This window comes from Ostrea edulis, chromosome 4, assembly GCF_947568905.1.
Source record: "Ostrea edulis chromosome 4, xbOstEdul1.1, whole genome shotgun sequence".
In the NCBI taxonomy this organism is placed as follows: Eukaryota; Metazoa; Mollusca; class Bivalvia; order Ostreida; family Ostreidae; genus Ostrea; species Ostrea edulis.
This window is the reverse complement of record NC_079167.1, coordinates 28,802,617-28,821,141: the sequence shown is the minus strand read 5'-3', so window position 1 is coordinate 28,821,141 and position 18,525 is coordinate 28,802,617. Positions and strand designations below refer to the sequence as shown.

General features: G+C 34.3%; 1 protein-coding gene across 2 annotated transcripts; it reads right to left on the bottom strand.

Annotated features, from left to right (window-relative positions):
- Nucleotides 1–441: 441 nt before the first annotated feature.
- LOC125670714 (uncharacterized) lies at nt 442–16,575 on the bottom strand. Of its 2 annotated transcripts, XM_048906060.2 has the most exons (9): nt 16,298–16,575; nt 10,970–11,086; nt 9,509–9,719; nt 8,182–8,301; nt 7,972–8,047; nt 7,513–7,625; nt 6,856–6,924; nt 5,538–5,570; nt 442–4,218 (listed from the first exon to the last, which is right to left on the bottom strand). In XM_048906060.2, exons 2-9 carry the CDS (start codon nt 11,036–11,038, stop codon nt 1,565–1,567), a joined length of 3,345 nt encoding a protein of 1,114 aa, XP_048762017.2. In that variant the 5' UTR covers nt 11,039–11,086; nt 16,298–16,575; the 3' UTR covers nt 442–1,564. The 2 variants fall into 2 exon arrangements, with proteins under 2 accessions (XP_048762017.2, XP_056017276.1); XM_056161301.1 differs by lacking the exons at nt 9,509–9,719; nt 10,970–11,086; nt 16,298–16,575 and having other exon boundaries at nt 7,513–7,569; nt 8,182–8,253.
- Nucleotides 16,576–18,525: the final 1,950 nt, after the last annotated feature.

Sequence of the window (18,525 nt, the reverse complement as noted above, 5' to 3'; positions counted from 1 at the left end):
AAGATTTTCTTAAATCATTATTGCACTTATTTCCGAAAATGTCATTTGAAAAGAGCAAAAATTCTATTAAAAAAATTATGTCAAAACCATTTTGTCCAAAATTTATAGCTTATGATTGTGATGACAAAACCAGTCTGAAAATCTGCAAAAAATGTAAATTTCAACATTGGAATAATTGTGAAATTTATATACACTGTCATTCATTTTCTGTTCTAATACAAATGATGAAACAATCATCCAAAAAAAACCAAGAAAATGTTTGAAACAGTTCTCCAAATTGTTCCTGGATTGTTAAGTAAAAGTTTTCTTCTAGATATCGAAGTCCAATGGTGGCATAAGTGGGGGCAACGTTTGTTCCCATTGCTGTTCCAAATTTGATTTTTCTATGGCTTTAAAGTCCGAGATTATGTGGGATGTTGGTAAAGAGGTTGGTAATGTAACAACACAAATTTCTATCCCTGCAGGGTTTCTTTTTTTTTTTTTTTTGAATTTTCATCATTTATTAAAAAGTATACATACTATTTGGGATAAAATATCCTCGGATACTCCCTCTTAATTCTCACCAATGGTGCCAGGGGCCCATTGGATTGAATGTATTTTATTATAATATTATTTTATATAAAGCATATATATAATTTATATGAAAATACATAATATCAAATATTTTTCGAAATCATAAAATATCATATACATGTACAACGTTGATGTAGATATATCAACAGTAGAATAACATAGAAATTACTTAAGGAATAATATATGAACAATGTAGTCCGTATAGTTATAATGATAAATATTGAAGGATAGTTTATACTGGTCTCTTCACAGCAGTCAAGTTACATTAATTTACAAGGATGTTCAAAAAATTTATGCTCTTTTGCATTTATATACTTCAATACTGATGTATAGAAACATAATGATTTTTTAACATGATTATACATATTAAAAGTCGTTTCACTTAAAGAATCTAATCTACATAACATTTTATGTTTGTATATTCTGTAGGCTATATAAGTAATAAGTAAATTTAAGGATTTGGTTTTATCATTTTGTTCTAGAAAAAATCCAACAACAATGTGTTTCCATTGAACTTTGAAGGATAGATACCTGCTAACAGTGTTCCATATATTTAAAACATTATCACACTCGTAAATCAGATGTTTTGTAGTCTCAACTTGCTTACTATCCCTGCAGGGTTAACATTTTCGGGGAACGTATGTTAAAAAAAGTAATGTTGTCTCTCAAGTAAACTACGTATACATCCCAGAGATTGCAGATTTATTCAGTCCCTGTATTACGGAAAGCTAACGTGGACCCAAAACCCAAGTCCAAAAAAATACACAACTTACACAAATCCATCATGTTTTCATAATCCATTCAAAGTCTTTTGTGGAAAGCTAATCTATACATATAATTGATATTCATAAAAACAATGCATGAATCGTTTTGTTCAAAATATGTGCTTCTCTCATCCTTCAAAATATGGACAGAAACAGCAGATCATATTGCATAATACATTACCATGCTTACATATAGCATACTACATATTGACACTAGTGCAGTACAATTATTTGAGCATATCCTCTAACTCGTAATGACCTTCATCAGTAGCTACATCCCGGGGGGATTTATTTCTGTTATCTACCACAGATAGCGCTCCTTTCTGCAGTAAATACTCACTTATTTCGACATGCCCTTTCTTAGCTGCTATATGCAAAGGTGTAGCATTCTTTTTCTTTTCATATTTTTCGTTAACCATTGCTCCGTTTTCAACTAAAACATTAACCATCTGTGCTATGCCTCTATTAACTGCTTGGTAAAGTGGAGTCAGTTTTTTCTTGTCTGGCAAGTTTACATCTGCTTTGTGATCTATCAAAAGTTCTGTGATGTCTAGAGTACCTTTCTCTGCCGCCTTGTACACTGCCGATCTACCAGTTTTATCTTGAAGGTCCACGTCCACGGGGCTTTTAGCTTTCAATACACATTCCACAAGACTTTTGTCTGCAGACAGAACTGCATAATGAAGCAGCGAAGCGTCATTCTTGTCGACGAAGTTCACATCTAATCCATAATCCACCAACATTTGTAAAATGTCTGGACAATTTCGTTCACGTTCAAACAATGTGTATACTGGAGATTTGTGACAAGCATCCCAAAGGTTTGGTTTAGCACCTTGTTCGAGTAGGGCTATAGTGCATTTAAAATATTCTAGGTTGTTGTCCATTTTATTTTCTCGTCTTGCTTTCAATAATAGTCCAGTTTCTCTTTCAAATGCATAGAAAATGGGTGTCTTTCCATCTGTATCCTTTTCATTTACATCTACTCCTTTCCGTATCAAACTTTCCATCACAGGCACTGCTCCCTCGCCTTTTGAGGCTGAAATATGCAATAAAGTTCTTTCCTTCTCATCCTTTATGTTCACATCAGCACCTCCATCTATCAAAAGAAGGCAAATTTGGTATTTCTGGAAGGATAGTGACTGGTAGAGCAATGATGATTTATCTGTATCTGTTGAAAAGTACACCTTTACATTTTGTTCTATCAGATATTGGACAATTTGTGGACAATTCGCATGGCAAGCAGCTGCCAAAGGCATGAATTCTCTGTGTGGATTGAATTTTTCTTCCACATTTTCTGATATGCAAGAACGATTGATATTTTCCTTGTTTTGAATATTTGAGAATACGCATTCAACTACACTTCTGTCACGGCTGAAACAAGCTAGCACAAGAAGAAGCGTTTGTTCTTCATCTTGTCCAAATATTCTAGATGTGTCATCACTGCTTTTAGTATTTTTGGATACAAAATATTCCAAGAGAAATGTTAGCGCATTTGCAACGATCCAGCGAAGGGGTCTGATGTCACATGAAAACTGAGATTCCATTTTGTAGATTTTGTTCCACAACAACTCTTGCAGATACCACTCGATAGTACCAGACTCCAAGCGAACAGATTTTGTGACATCTTGTCCATTTTTGGGAACTTCGTTTATCCCTTGTGCATCAAGAAATGTTCTACAAATATCCTCATACTGCGCAGAATCAAGATACGCCACAAATTCACGTTGGAAAGATTGTGCTCGCCAACAGCTGTGTTTAAAAACATTGAAGTGAAATTGCTTTACATCTTCAAACATTCGTTTTGCAAGCAGTCCCATATGGCTGTCAGGAAGTACAATGCATCCCTGTATTTCAGTATCCTTGTTTTCTGGAATTTCCATGTCCTTCATTTTCACATATTTCAATATAAAGTTACTGTCCATCTTTTCCAAAATCACATCTGAACGAGAAGCACCAAAGTGTATGGCAAGACTCTCCCACATGTAGTCATGAATAAATCTATATTTTGATTCCGAAATTTTGAGGTAAGTTCCCTTAGCAGTTTCCAACTTCTTGTAAATATCATTCAGGCCACATTCATAACCGACATAATTTACGCTTGTAATTGTATCATTGGTTTGACTTTCCTCCGACGGGATTTCCCCTCTATTCAGCATGCAGTAAACAAGTGCTGAATACATTAGACAATCTTGATTTATCATGTTTTCAAACTCTACCTGCAGACAATGAAACGGTTTTGAAAAAAACTCAAAAATATTTTGATCCCGACGGTTTACATATAGTCTGCATAGAAGGGGATACAATAAATCGGGACATGATTCAATGATGTGATAATCTTTCTTATCACAGTATTTTAGGAATATTTGTTTCCTATTTTCACCTGTAATTCTATATCTTTCACTCTCTATGTCCAAAACGAATGATTCGATCTTAGGCATACTCTGTTTCGCTTCCTCGTAAACAATTCGTCTACATGTCAGCAAGAGTTTTGTGGTTGTTCGTTTTGTGAACAAATTTTCATTATTGTAAAGAGCAAAAAGAGATGACAGCCTTTGTTTGTTTAAAGCGTGAATGCCGATGGGATCGTCAAATACATAGATTTGTAGATCCTTGGAATCCTCATGAGCAGCATACGCGTTGTTAAGTTCTTCAAAAGTAGATACTACAATAATTTTCCAACTCTCCAACTCTTTGTCCATCTCTTTCCTTCTTTCTTTATGCCACTTGAGTGCAACATGACGAATAAGAGACGTTTTACCAAGACCAGGTCCCCCAACGACCATGATTATGTTGTGCTTCAAAAGTCTCTCCTCCAGCTCTTGAACAGCATTGATTCCACTGTAATATTTCGCGTCATCTGACTGCCACTCTTCCAAGAAATCTAAAACATCAAAAAAATGTCTGTTTGTTCTCGAAGCCAATCATTTAAAGTCGGGGGGGACGTCCCAAGCTATAAGATTGCATGTTCAATCCCTTTATTTATAGTTCAATAAAACATGTGCAAACTTAAACAAAGCCAATGGCTCTATATGCATGCTTTATTTGAAAATGTCAGTTTGATAAATACTCTCTACAGAATATGAAATAATATCAGTCTTGAAAATATATTATAATCCCATCTAAAGTGCAAAGAAACACTATCTTCCATTTCATACCAACTCTCCCAATAATTAATTTTTAAAATCTCATACTTTAAATTTCATAACTAAACAGTGCCATAACCAACAGTATAATCTAGTAAAATGCACAATTGCCTCTTTACGAAACTATATCAAAACATATCATTTGTAAAACATATATGCTCCCATGGTGCAAATTGAAAACGTTATACACATGCATCATTTAAATAGTAGTATCACCAATTCAAAATATTGAGCAGACAATACATGTATCTTCCTATGTCAGGAGTGGATTGACCATGTGACCTAAAAATCAATAGGGGTCATCTACTCCTTATGCTGTACCAGTGTACCAAGTGTGGTGTCAATCAAGCAAATAATTCTTAGAATATAGGAGACTATATATTACTCTGTTCAGTTTTACCATTGATCTCTGACCATGTGACCTCAAATTCAATGGGGTCATCTTCTCCTTAAGATGCACCAGTGTACCAAGTTTGATATCTGTCAAGCAAAGGGTTCTCAAGATATTGAGTGGACAGTATATTCCTATATCCAGAGTAGATTGACCCTTGACCTTTGGACCTAAAAACAATAGAGGTCCTCTTCTACTCATAACCAACCCACAAATGAAATATCATTACGATCAAGTGAATGGTTCTCAAGCTATAGAGCGGACAACATGTGGTCTACTGACCGACCGACATGCTGACCAACAGGTGCAAAGCAATATGTCCCTCTTCTTTGAAGGGGGCATAAAAATGGCAAAGAACATGTAGATGTGCTTTGGCAGCCACTGCAGTATGACAGTGAGTTTTCACAGCTATGTCAAAATACACAAAATGGAAAAGTTTCTCAATGAAATTTAATTGCTTCAATCTTGAAAAGGAATCAATGTGTTGCCTATTCACAACAAAAGCAATGGTCACACTGCGGTCTACCAATCGACCGACTGACAGGTGTAAAGCAATATGCCCCTCTTCTTTGAAGGGGGGGGGGGGGGGGGCATAAAAATGTATTTAACACACCCCCTTTACTTTCAGATCTCTTTTCATAGGACTATATAAAGCATACCACTTACCTCTAACTTTAGCTTGTCTTTTGTTTTCATTACCTTGAAGCATAAATGAAAAATTTCACAATTTTCTTCTTAAAACCCAAAACAAGAATGGCAAAGAACATGTAGATGTGCTTTGGCAGCCACTGCAGTATGACAGTGAGTTTTCACAGCTATGTCAAAATACACAAAATGGAAAAGTTTCTTAATGAAATTTAATTGCTTCTGTCTTGAAAAGGAATCAGTCTTGCCTATTCACATCAAGAGCAATGCTCACACTGCAAACTATGCCAGTCCACCAATATATTCAGTAATGTGCAGGAGTAATCAAAGAAGGATTAAACTCTAAATAATTCATTGATTGGTCGAACAAGAGGCGCATGGGTTACATCACTCATCTGAGTCACCTCAGCCCTGCTGTTAATCAGCTGTACTGACTTTTAAAACGATTTTTTCCCCTATCTTTATTCTCCTGAATTTTTTTTTGACCCAATACAATGTACTGTGGCCCCAACCCAGCCCCAAAAGGTCATAACATAACCATGATACAAGGTCACAAAGTAAAAAATTATGGTATGAAATGAAAGATCTTGTCATATGGAATCTATGTATAGATGTGAAAGCCCTACCTTCAGGAGATAATTGCCTAGATTAGGTTTTCTTGATAGTGGCTTATCATCATATTTTTTTGATTTGATGATCCATATTAGTACTCCTTAGTACAAGGTACTGATGGATGGACAGACACACTGCACTATTTCCTAATACAACCATCCATGATGGTTAAATATGTATGCATGTGTTAAGTATGGTCATCCTAATTATCATCAAATTAAGCATGTAAATTTGACTTTGACCTTGAAAAAAAACCCATTTTTTCCTTTAATCAATGGAAATGAGTGTGCCAAGTTTCATGTATCTGACCCACAAAGTGTTCCCAGGTAGATAATGGACAGGTGTGTGCAAGAATGATAATATCAAAACATAAAGTAGTGGTTGTGAACTATTTCACCATTTTTTATCTATAATTAGATAAACATTTGGAAGACATTAAGACCACAATTAAATACCAATTACTTTACAATTTGTATTCTTTAGACACTCTAAATAATTTCCTTTATTTATTTTTTTCATTTTACATGATTGTAAATAATATAGATATGAAAATACAATATGTAAATGTATTTAATTGACAAATCTTAATGCAAATAAATCATGTCTGGATAAAAAGCCAGAAAATTGTTATCAATATTTTTTTTCAAATTGAAATGAACAGAAATCTTGAAGAACTATCTTTTGCTATATATTAATCTTGTTGTCAGTATTTTTGATGAATACACACCTGTTTGTATTAAACCCATGGTTTCCTCTGTTCCATGCTGGTTACCATGGAAACCATTCCATAACTGGACTGAAAATAATATCAACATCATCTTATTTGTTTATGATAATAATTGTTGAATGTAATTTTAACCTCTTAATCTCAACTAAATCTCAAATACATGCAATTTATTTTTTAAATTTGATAATTGATTTTAAGAAAGTTTTCAACTTTTATAGATACATAGTTTCACTGATGTCTGTAAAATACAAGAATATCAGTAAAACTGATGGATGCTTCTTAAACTACACCTAACCAATGCATTAATTCATATGATGAAGTACTTGTACATGATCAATAATTGTTGAAACATTGTTGAAATGAAGGTTTTTTTTTACATATCAGGTATATGTTCTGAGTGACCTTGACCTTTTCAAAATGACCTTGAGAGACTTGGTCCAAAAGTCCTTGTCTCAAGGAACATTTTTGATCATTTATGATAAATTTCTAATGCAGGGTTTAGGAGATATGAGCTAGGATGGATGGACGGACAGACAAGACAGCGACTATACATGTATGTTTCCTAGAAATGTTTCGGGGAGCATAACAATTGGGAGTCAATGAATTAAAGTTGAATAACAACCGGTAATACATAAGTTGCAAAATATGAACACTCACAGATCCTTTGCCTTTTACACCAACAGGTTAGAAGAATGGATCCGATGATGAGTAACCCTGCGATGATTAGAACTGTTATCGTAATAACATTATCATCATTCATGGCTGACTTCCTTTAATAACATGGAGGAAAAAATCAATATCAGCAATATTTGACTTTTCCTTTTCAATTTAAATACCTAGCGGAGTAGTTCAGTAAGTTAGCATACCGACTGCTGAACTGTAGGTCACAGGTTCGAGTCCAGCAGGGGTTTTAAATTTTTTTCAGATTATCATCTACTAAAACTATACTTTTTGACAAAATAAAGTAAATTTGAAAAATTTCAACTTCAAAATATTGTTGTACATATCCTCCACTTTTCATCTACATTAAATTTCTCTGGTGTAGCATACCTCCTTAAAATATTTACAATATAAAACACACCCAGTAACAAGTATGGGTAAAAAATCGTAACTGACCTTTCAACATCAGGGGGGCAAGATGGATCATAACCATAGCAACTGTTCATAGAATTAATCGAGAGACAGCCAGGATCTGTAAAATTAAATCATTGAATAAAATGAAACCGTGATTAGTCTGCATAGTTGTTTCTTTTTGTTTCACATTATGAGGAGTGTACACTGTTGTAGATTAAAACCGTTTGGAGTTTACTTTAAGAATTTACTTACACTTGTACATTTGATTACTGTAATAAAACTCTTCCGGACAGCTATTGTTTACAAAGAGACTACAATTTGTGCTGGGACTGTTGGATATGGCACCACCGCCAAACAACACAATACAGTAGCCTGAGAAAAAAGAACGAGACCAAGCATAGTCACAGTGAAAATTTCACAAAATGTTACATGGGCAAAATCGTGATAGCTTTAATTTCACATTATAGGAACTGAAATCTACTTTTAGAATTCTGATTACAAAACCATCAAAATATTTTTAATATTAGATGCTTTTATTAGTCATTCATATTTCTAATACTAGAAATTGTTTTTATGAAAAACACATGTATTCCAAGTTCCCCAAATTGGAAGTGCTCCAAATTTTTTAAACCTCCTCCCATTAATGCACTGCATGGTATGGAAGAGAAAGCATGAGCAGGAACATAAACATTATGAACTCGGAAAAGCCACATAGGAGAAGTTCACAAACTATTTTACACTCTCCACCCCTCAGATCCACTATAACTAAAAGGATAACTATTGGATCCTCCTGTCCCTACAGTATGCACAATTGCAAAAGGCATTGAAGTATTGTACAAAAGTTCAAGTCTATCAGATAACCCATATAGGAGAAGTGCTCACAAGGTATTTTAACATCCTCCACCCTCTTTGATCCATTATAACTTTTAGGACAATAATTGGATCCTCCTGTCCCGACAATATGTACATCTTAAAATGGCAATGAAGCATTGTACAAAGTTTCAAATCTATCCGATAAGCCATATAGGAAAAGTGTTCACAAGCTATTTTACATCCTCCAACCCTCTTAGATCCACTGTAACTTTTAGAAAAATAATTGGATCCTCATGTCTTGACAATATGCATATCTACAAATGGCAATGAAGCATTGTACAATATTTCAAGTTTCTCAGATAAGCCATATAGGAGGAGAAGTGTTCACAAACTATTTTATATCCCAGGCCACCCCTCTTAGATCCACTACAACTTTTAGGAAAATAATTGGACCCTCCTGTCCCACCAATATGCACATTAACAAATGGCAATGAAGCATTGCACAAAGTTTCAAGTATATCCGATAAGCCATTAGGAAAAGAAGCATTCACAAGATTTTGTGACAGACAGATGGACAGAAAGTACAAAAACAATGTCTCCCCCTAAAAGAGGGGAGACATAAATATATTATTTACTATGGGTTTAATTGTGCGGAAAAAGGATAAATAGTGAAATCAAAACCATTGCATTTATTTCCCACTCTACTGTAATTAATCCATGAATGATAAATCTGGATCAAAGATTTACATGAATACATTATTTCTACCTGCAGTCATTTTAATGTGTGACTTAGGGTAACAGAACTCCAAAAGTCTGTCCTTCCGTATGTCTGGCATACAGTGGTAGCGGTGCTTTGTAGAGGGCGCTTTAGAACAGTTCAGTCTATCCGAGGCCAGATCCCACTGACTGGCATTCTGTGGGCAATCATCGATTGCATACACTGCATAGCTGTAGTCAGGTATCCGAACCGGACTTCCCTGTTGATTAAATTAAATTCATCATTCTATTGTTTTGTCATACGGAAACCAGGAGTTAGAGATTTGCTCAATTCAAAACTTCGTTTGAAATGCAGCACCTGGGGTATGTACATGTATAGTCACTGATCATGTTGTATTGTATAATGTGTGTCACCTGACAAAGAATACTGAAGTGCATCAATGGTTTTTTTTAACATATTCTCATACAATTCAATATTGCTCATCATATAAACCTACCGTATTGGTATCCTGCCAAACAGAATGGAACACGATGAAATATATCCCACAGGAATAAAAAACAAAGTGAAAAAAGAATTATCAACAAGCATCCAGTTTGGTTGTTTGATGTCCAGGAATTATAAAGATTTTTTCAAAGAAATGACGCATCTTTGCTATTTGATTCATATTGCACCACCCTAGTACCAGAACCTCTAAGGCCATGAACAGAACCAATGTCTCTAGGGCCATGAACAGAACCAATGTCTCTATGGCTATGAACAGAACCAATGTCTCTATGGCTATGAACAGAACCAATGTCTCTATGGCTATGAACAGAACCAATATCTCTAGGCCCATGAACAGAACCAATGTCTCTAGGGCCATTAATTTTACAATTCAGGCCTGTGCTCATTATAATGTCTGTTATATGTCCAAGAGTAAAGTAGATTTTCCAAGATTGCATCATACTTCTAGTCTTTGGCCCCACCCCTCAGTCTCTAGGGAAAAGAGCCACAGAATTCAATATTATGTCATCTGTACTTCAATAATTCTAAATGCCAATTCTGATTAAATTTTGCCTGTTGTGGTACATGAGAAGTAGTTGAAAAAGTTTGAATGTGATATCACCAATCTTAAAAAAGAGATACCACCCATTCGAAGAGGTGATGCGTTATTGCACCGTATGAAAATGGTCAAAAACAGGTTTGGATTTTTCAAAAAAAATCTCAAACTTAAGTTTGAGTTTTCTTCTATTGGAGCAGTCAAAATTTTAGTAAAATCTCAGACTTAAGTTAAGTTTTCTTCCATTGGAGCAGTCAAAATTTTAGTAAAATCTCAGACTCAAGTTAAGTTTTCCTCCATTGGAGCAGTCAAAATTTTAGTAAAATTTCCGACTTACAAATATGCAAGTCCAAGTTTGGACTTTAATAAGTTTATTTCGAGAAATCCTGGCCCGACTACAGTGGGTCAGTCAAGTGACTCAGATGACCTGCAAATTGTACATTCAGAAATTTAAAACAAAAATTATTTACCATGACAGAGCACATAAGCTGGACAACAGTCATAATCTTCCATAAAGTCCCCCTCATCATGGAGACCATCAGCTCTCACATTGCTAGAAACTCCTCTGACTGCCCATGTTTTCATTTCTTAAATAAAAAAATTAGTAAATTGATGAATACCTCTAACCTGCTGATAGAAAAAAAAACCACAAGTAGACCAGTAAGGTTATAAAGTTCTCATCACATGAATAAGATAAATTCTAAAATTCTCAATACCATATTAAGATTAGATGTGTTATCATACAATTACCGGTATTGACTCTTGCTGAGATTGATATACTCAGTATAGAAACACCAATTCAAGAAACATTCATGATATCGACCAGAGCTAACTTCTTTAACATTAAAGATTATTTTTTAATTAACATGTAAATATGTATACTTAAATGTACATGTACCTTAAATGATGAAAAAATATATTGACCTTAATGTTTTTTTTAATCGTTTCAAACACTTCTCCATAATTGGTCTTGGGGAGAGGGATATTTACTTTTCTAATACTGTGATAACTCAGCACATCAAGTATGTAAATGGAAGGTAAGAAAATTTATTTTCAGTCCAGTAAATATGAGATTATATTATACAGTAAAACACGCTTATAACAAATTAATGCTTGTTGTGAAAAACATCAGACGTCCATCTATTCACAGATGATTGTCTCATGTAACAAGAGGCCCATAGGCCACGTACATCATACACCTGAGCAGCAGTTCCTTGCAATAAACAAGATGGAGCAAAACTATCATTATACAAACAGTTTGGTTCAGAAAAACTTTTCAAAGGCAACGACTAAAAATTAATTAATTATCAAACTTCAATATTTAATTTAACCTTGACTACAAATTCATTAATTATCATTTGCCTTTGTCGACAGGTATGGTATGGCCTTTCTTATTAACAAAGGACAAGGTACGATTGTGTACATAAAAAGGCCCAAAAAAATTCTCTGATTTAAATGTGTCTTGAATCAAGCTTGATCTGTATGGAGCGCCAAATTAACATAAACTCAAATAATTGAAGATATCTTCAATTATTTGAAGATATCATCAATTCATTTGATGCGCGCAACAATTGAATTAAAGATCTCTTCAAATAATTAATGATATCTTCAATTCTGAATTATTGCACGCATTAATTGAATTGAAGAGAGCATTAATTCTTCAGCTGATTTGAAGCGCACTTTAATTGAATTAATGATCTCTTCAAATGAATTAATGATATCAACAATTGAATTGATGCGCGCTACAATTCAATTGAAGAGAGCAATAATTGATATAATGCACGCATTAAATCAATTGATGAGAGCAATAATTGAATTGATGCGCGCATTAATTCATTTGATGAGAGCAATAATTGATTTAATGCGCGCATTAATTCAATTATTGCTCTCTTCAATTGAATTAATGATATCTTTAATTCATTTGAAGAGAGCAATAATTCTTTTAGAGAGAGCAACTATATAATTAAAGATATCTTCAATTCAACATATCCACAATTGAATTAATGATATCTTTAATTGAATTGTTGCTCTCTTTAAAAGAATTGATGCGTGCATTAATTCCTTATACAAAAGCATTGTAAATGATTTAAAGATATCTTTAATTGAATTAAAGAGATCATCAAATTATTTATACCGAGCTCTAAATTAATTATTGCAAGCAATATTTCTACTAAATTGATGCTCTCATCAAATGAATTGAAGAGAGCAATAATTGAATTAATGCGCGCATCAAATCTATTATTGCTCTCATTAATTGAATTAATGCACGCATCAATTGAATTGAAGAGAGCAATAATTAAATTAATGCGCACATTAAATCAATTATTGCTCTCATTAATTCAATTGATGCGCGCATTAACTCAATTGATGAGAGCAATAATTGAATTGAAGCGCGCATTAATTCATTTGATGAGAGCAATAATTGATTTAATGCACGCATTAATTCAATTAAAGAGAGCAATAATTGAATTGATGATATCTTCAAATAATTGAAGATATCTTCAATTATTTGAGTTTATGTTAATTTGGCACTCCATAGATCTGTGTTTTGAATAAGTTCAATACATGCCAAGTATACTATCTCAACTTAATAAATCAAGGTTATTTCTCATTTCATAGCATTATTACGTCATGAATAAGAGTTTTTCCCGCCTTTTTTCAAAACGAGCTTGATAACTGTTAAATTTCATCCAAATTACTGCTAGTTAGGAAAAGGTGTCCCATGCATCCGTCAAGTAAAAAGAAATTCATATATATTGTGTATTAAGAGAACGCGAAAAATGTATTTGAATCTAAATTTGCTCAACACGTGGGCTGTATATGTTTTCTGAAAGGAAAACCCCCTGAATTTATGAAATTTTTCATTGATTTTGGCAATTTTTGGTAATTTTATGCCAACTTCACGCTCCTGTCATACAACACAAAGCAATTTTGGATCAAATTAAACGTAGTTTGGATTTGCTTATTATATTCCTTATTTGAATGCCAGATTTTATTACTCCTACTGAAATTATCTTTTTTCTGGGCCAGATGACTGTAGAAACTGGGACAGTTTCTTTCATTTAAAGGATGCTTTGTGCCAAGTTTGGTTTCCTACACATTTGTATGTAAAACTTTGACCTCTATTGTGGCCCCACCCTAACTCCAGGGGTCATGATTTTTACAAACTTGTGAATCTCCATTTTGTCAGTAAGCTTTCATGTAAATTTCAGCTTTTCTGGCCCAGTAGTTCTTGACAAGGTTTTTAAATTACCCTACCATATTTTTTGTGATAATCTCCCCTTTGAAGGGGACATGGCCCTTCATCAGGTTGGGAACACTTCCCCTATAGCGAGATATTCTCGCTAAAACACGATTATCCCTCTCTAGCGAGAGTAAATATATCCTGTACAACAGAGAAAAACACCCGTGGAATACATCTCTTCGTGTTTCATGTGAAAAGAAGAAAAAGTGCTCAAATGTGTGATATGCTTCTGCAAATATATTAATCAAAACAAAAACACTCACGATGTGTATTGGATTTCAGACTGCTTCTCTCTTACGCAGCAACTTTGATATGAAATTTCTTGACTGTGTTGTCAATTTCACAGAAACAATTCACTTCATGTTGAGTGTGTGTCGCACTTATTCAGTGTTGCACGGGATTTGCCATTACTTTCAATAAAGACGCCAAAACACCTGCTTATGGTAATGTTTATTTCTCCCTAAAGAGGGATAATCACATTTTAGCGAGAATATCTCGCTATAGGGGAAGTGTTCCCAACCTATTCATTTGAACAAACTTGAATCTGACGTTTTCCTGGCACGGTAAATATGAAAATCATCTTTCAAAAGCCATGAAAACGTCAGTTATTTTGGGGTGCATAGAATCACCGAAGTTACTGCTAATCACGGAAATTACCAAAGAAATGACTGAAATTACCAATAAAGGGGCCGAAATTACCTCAGTATATGTTAATCTATATACCATCTAGTCACACATCAAATTTCATGAAGATTGGTAACGATTTGAAGGAATTGTTTCCATAAAACCGATTATTGTGACGTGTGAATCCGAGTTACTTCCCTTTACTGACAGGTACTCAGTAAGTGAACTATAAATAGGGCCCAACCAGTAAGTTCCAAATGGCCATATAAAATTCAGGACAAATATTTTATTTCATTTATTTATCACACTTTATTGTATAAATCAATACCATGAATATGATATATTTAATACATGGGAAATAACTTGTATTTACACTTCACATTAAGCGGTTTAATGATCACAACTCCTTCAAATCGTTATCAATCTTCATGAAATTTGATGTGTGATTAGATGGTATATAGATGAACATACACTAAGGTAATTTCGGCCCATTTATTGGTAATTTCGGTGATTAGGTCATTTCTTCGTTAATTTCGGTGATTAGCGGTAATTTTGGTGATGATATGTACCGGTTATTTTGGATAGTTGGTAAAATGGGTAGTAAAAACCGGGCCGGGCCGGGTCAGATCACCTTCGTAATCCGCATTTTTTAGTTTTCTTCGTTGATATGTCATTGTTTCTTTTGAAACTTACGGAATATATTCTCAATGATACATTTAGTCTTCGCCACAAATTTTAGCACATAATATTACCTATAGGTAAGGAATTCAATGATTTTATGAAATCTGGTTGGTAAAATGGGTAGCAAGACCAAAACACACATTATTGCATATTTTCTGTATAATATGCATCTGCTGCTGAAAACCTAGCATTTTTTCAATTCACATAGAGTTGAATTTGATACTTAATGCATTATTTGACCATTTAAATGCCTTTTATCTTAATTATCGGCGATTTTTCCAAACCCGGGCCAAAAGGAAACCGGATGTGGTCGACCCGGGCCGGCGTTATTTATTCCGATTGCTAATGCTTTGATTAATTAACCAATAATTAACCAATAATAATGGTCCTAAAAAATATTACCGACTGATAAATTATGCCTACTTTATGAATATTTAAACTGGATAGAGTTTAAAGAGGATTATATGGAGAGCAATTAATTACTATGTATACCCTGCCTGATTAAAATTTAAAAAAAATAAAAAATCGTAATTTATTAAAAATTAAAAACATTTTAACCATAATGATTATGATCTGTATAATAATGACTTAAAATATTAGGTTAAAACTTAAATTAAAAAGATGGTTCTTATGAAGATACCTCCAAGTGGTAAGAACATTGCAATGTCTCGTTTCATGAGATCGTGCACGTGATAGCTAACATTCTCATTTTATTCGGAATTTTTTAAAATATCTGGTCTGGGTTTCCTTTTGGCCCGGGTTTTAATAAATCGTGAATATTAAATATATAAGACTCGCATAACAAGTGCTACAGCATTTTGGTGATAAATTATCATAATATTTATCTAAATCATGTGTAGTTTCATTGTTGTGTCACATAATTCAATCATAATCACAGAAAAGTGTGTATTTTTCCTCGCTACCCATTTTACCAACCTGAAATAAACAAACGTTGATATTTTCACAGTGAAGCAAAATTATGCCGTAATTTTTGTAGCGAAGAGCCAATGTATCATCCAGATTATGATTAAGAAGTTTTACACCAAACGAAAATAAAATAACAAAGAAAACTTAAAAATTCGGATTACGAAGGTGATCTGACCCGGCCCGGTTTTTACTACCCATATTTTACCAACTATCGTTATTTTGGACTAGAATCAGAAGAGTCTCGGATTAGATGAAAATGTGAAAAGTTTATGCCGACGACGCCGACAGACATCAGACGAATTTTGATCTAAAAACCAATTACCTTTTCATAGGAATGAGGGCACACGAGCCCAGAAGAACTGTTCATCGTAGTTTACATCATTGAAGATGGGTACAAATATTAAATTTTGCGAACGTTCCATATTATATATATATATACGTCTTACGCTGCGAGGGCACTGAATCGTTTTCTTAGTTTGACGTCTGAAACGTCTAAGGACCGAATAATAAACTGACTTATTTTGATAGGTAATCCTTTATCCTTCGCTGTGGGATGATAGCATGTATTCTACTTTCGCTTTGGGGTGTTGCTAATAGACGGAACAGGAAGGAAACCATTCATACATTGGCATGCAGACATTAATACAACAACAAAATAACATGAAAATGAAATAGTCTACACATATAGTTGTGTTATAGTAACATATACATATATATAGTAAGGTTTCATCGTATGATAATATTTTGAAGTCTTTATCTTTTCTGATATCAAAACATTAATTCAACTAAAGATTGTTTTTATAAAAATAAATAAATAAATGTCTCTCCAGCTCCCCAAATAGAAAGTGCTCAAAATGAAATATCCTCCCCTTATAATGTACTGCATGGTATGGAGGAGAAAGCATGAACTGGAACATAGACATTATATATGACCTCCCATAACCACATAGGAGAAGTGTTCATTCACAAAATATTTTACACCCTCCACCCCTTAGATCTACTATATTACTGAAAACAGTATTGGATTCCCCTGTCAATACAATATGCTCAACTGCAAGTGACATTGAATACTGTTAAAGTAGCATGCACTATCAATCACATGTCCGCGAAGTTCTGCTCTCAAATTTTTCAGTAACTGTGCATTCATGTTAGTGATGTAATCAACCATAATGAAATTGCTCTTAAGCTTATCCCTCTTTGTGATGACCGCTTTACAATCACTTGGTCTTGGGTGTTTTTTGCTGCTGCATGGTATCCGATGTATGTGATGACCGCTTTACAGTCACTTGGTCTTGGGTGTTTTTGGCTGCTGAATGGTATCCGATGTATTACCAGAATGTCTCGCTGGTCCAACTCTACACCTGCCTTTACTGCAACTATTGCACATAGTCCCTCTTTTAATTTCTGACATTGGTGCTCCGGCCAATTTAGAATCTTTATATTATTTTCCTGTGAGTACTGTTGGTTAAAATTTGCCATGCTGACAGCTGTTTTAGCAAGACCATTGATTTCTTTTATCTGGTTGTCCAGTTTTGTGAGACAGTTTTTTAGTTTTGAGACATTGTCCATGATGGTTTCGTTGTCCATTACTAGACCGTATACCTTGTCTGTAAGTTGTTGCCTGGCCTTTGAAACCTCATGGTTGTATTGCTGTTTTTGTTTCTTTAAAACTCTTCACCGATGTCTATGTTCACGTCCTTGAGAATATCCTACTTTATTGTAGATCTCAGTTCTTGCTGTATTTCCTTCTTTATTTCTTTCTTAAAATATACCATCATAGTCTCTGATGTCATCTTTTGTAACAAATAAAAATATAATATTTTTGAGTGTCTCTTGGATTCTAAAGCACTTTTCACATCCTCAATTTCTGAAGTGTCTTTCTCTGCAGAGGAAATATGTCTCTGTTTTTGTACCGATGATCTAATGTCTGGTTTGGTGATACTCTTTCCACACGACCAAACAGCCTTTATTTCCTTAAATTGTTCCTTCTTTCCCAACTCGGTCATTGTCACCCAGTGCTTGTAACTTACCTTTTAACACATACACACTTCCCCAGTGCTGAACACTATTCAATTGACTTAAATGAAAGGTGAAGATGACGAACAGTGATCAATCTCATAACTCCTATAAGCAATACAAAATAGAGAGTTGGGCAAACACGGACCCCTGGACACACCAGAGGTGGGGTCATGTGCCTAGGAGGAGTAAGCATCCCCTGTCGACCGGTCACACCCGCCGTGAGCCCTATATCCTGATCAGGTAAACGGAGTTATCCGTAGTCAAAATCAGTGTGTCAAGAATGGCTTAACAATCGGTATGAAATATGTCAGACAGCATTTGACCCAATGATAGGTTGTATTGACGAACTAGATCGTTATAACGACCATAGAATTTGCGAAATGCTAACTTCAATCGAGACTGTTGAAACCCCTGTACCATCAACTTGTTTGTCAGAAGCTTGCTTTACGCAGAACAAGCTCTTGGGTATCGAATCAGTTGAGAGATATAAACACCATATGCAGGTGATAATGGAATATTGCTACATAAATA

What these genes read in the sequence shown, in the direction of transcription:
- LOC125670714 (XM_048906060.2), bottom strand. Translation starts at nt 11,038, where the DNA reads ATGGTCTCCATGATGAGGGGGACTTTATGGAAGATTATGACTGTTGTC. An exon ending in CAGTAATCAAATGTACAAGT is followed by an intron (nt 8,048 to 8,181) that starts GTAAGTAAATTC and finishes TTAATTTTACAG; the next exon opens with ATCCTGGCTGTCTCTCGATT. An exon ending in GTGTAAAAGGCAAAGGATCT is followed by an intron (nt 6,925 to 7,512) that starts GTGAGTGTTCAT and finishes TATTATTTTCAG; the next exon opens with TCCAGTTATGGAATGGTTTC.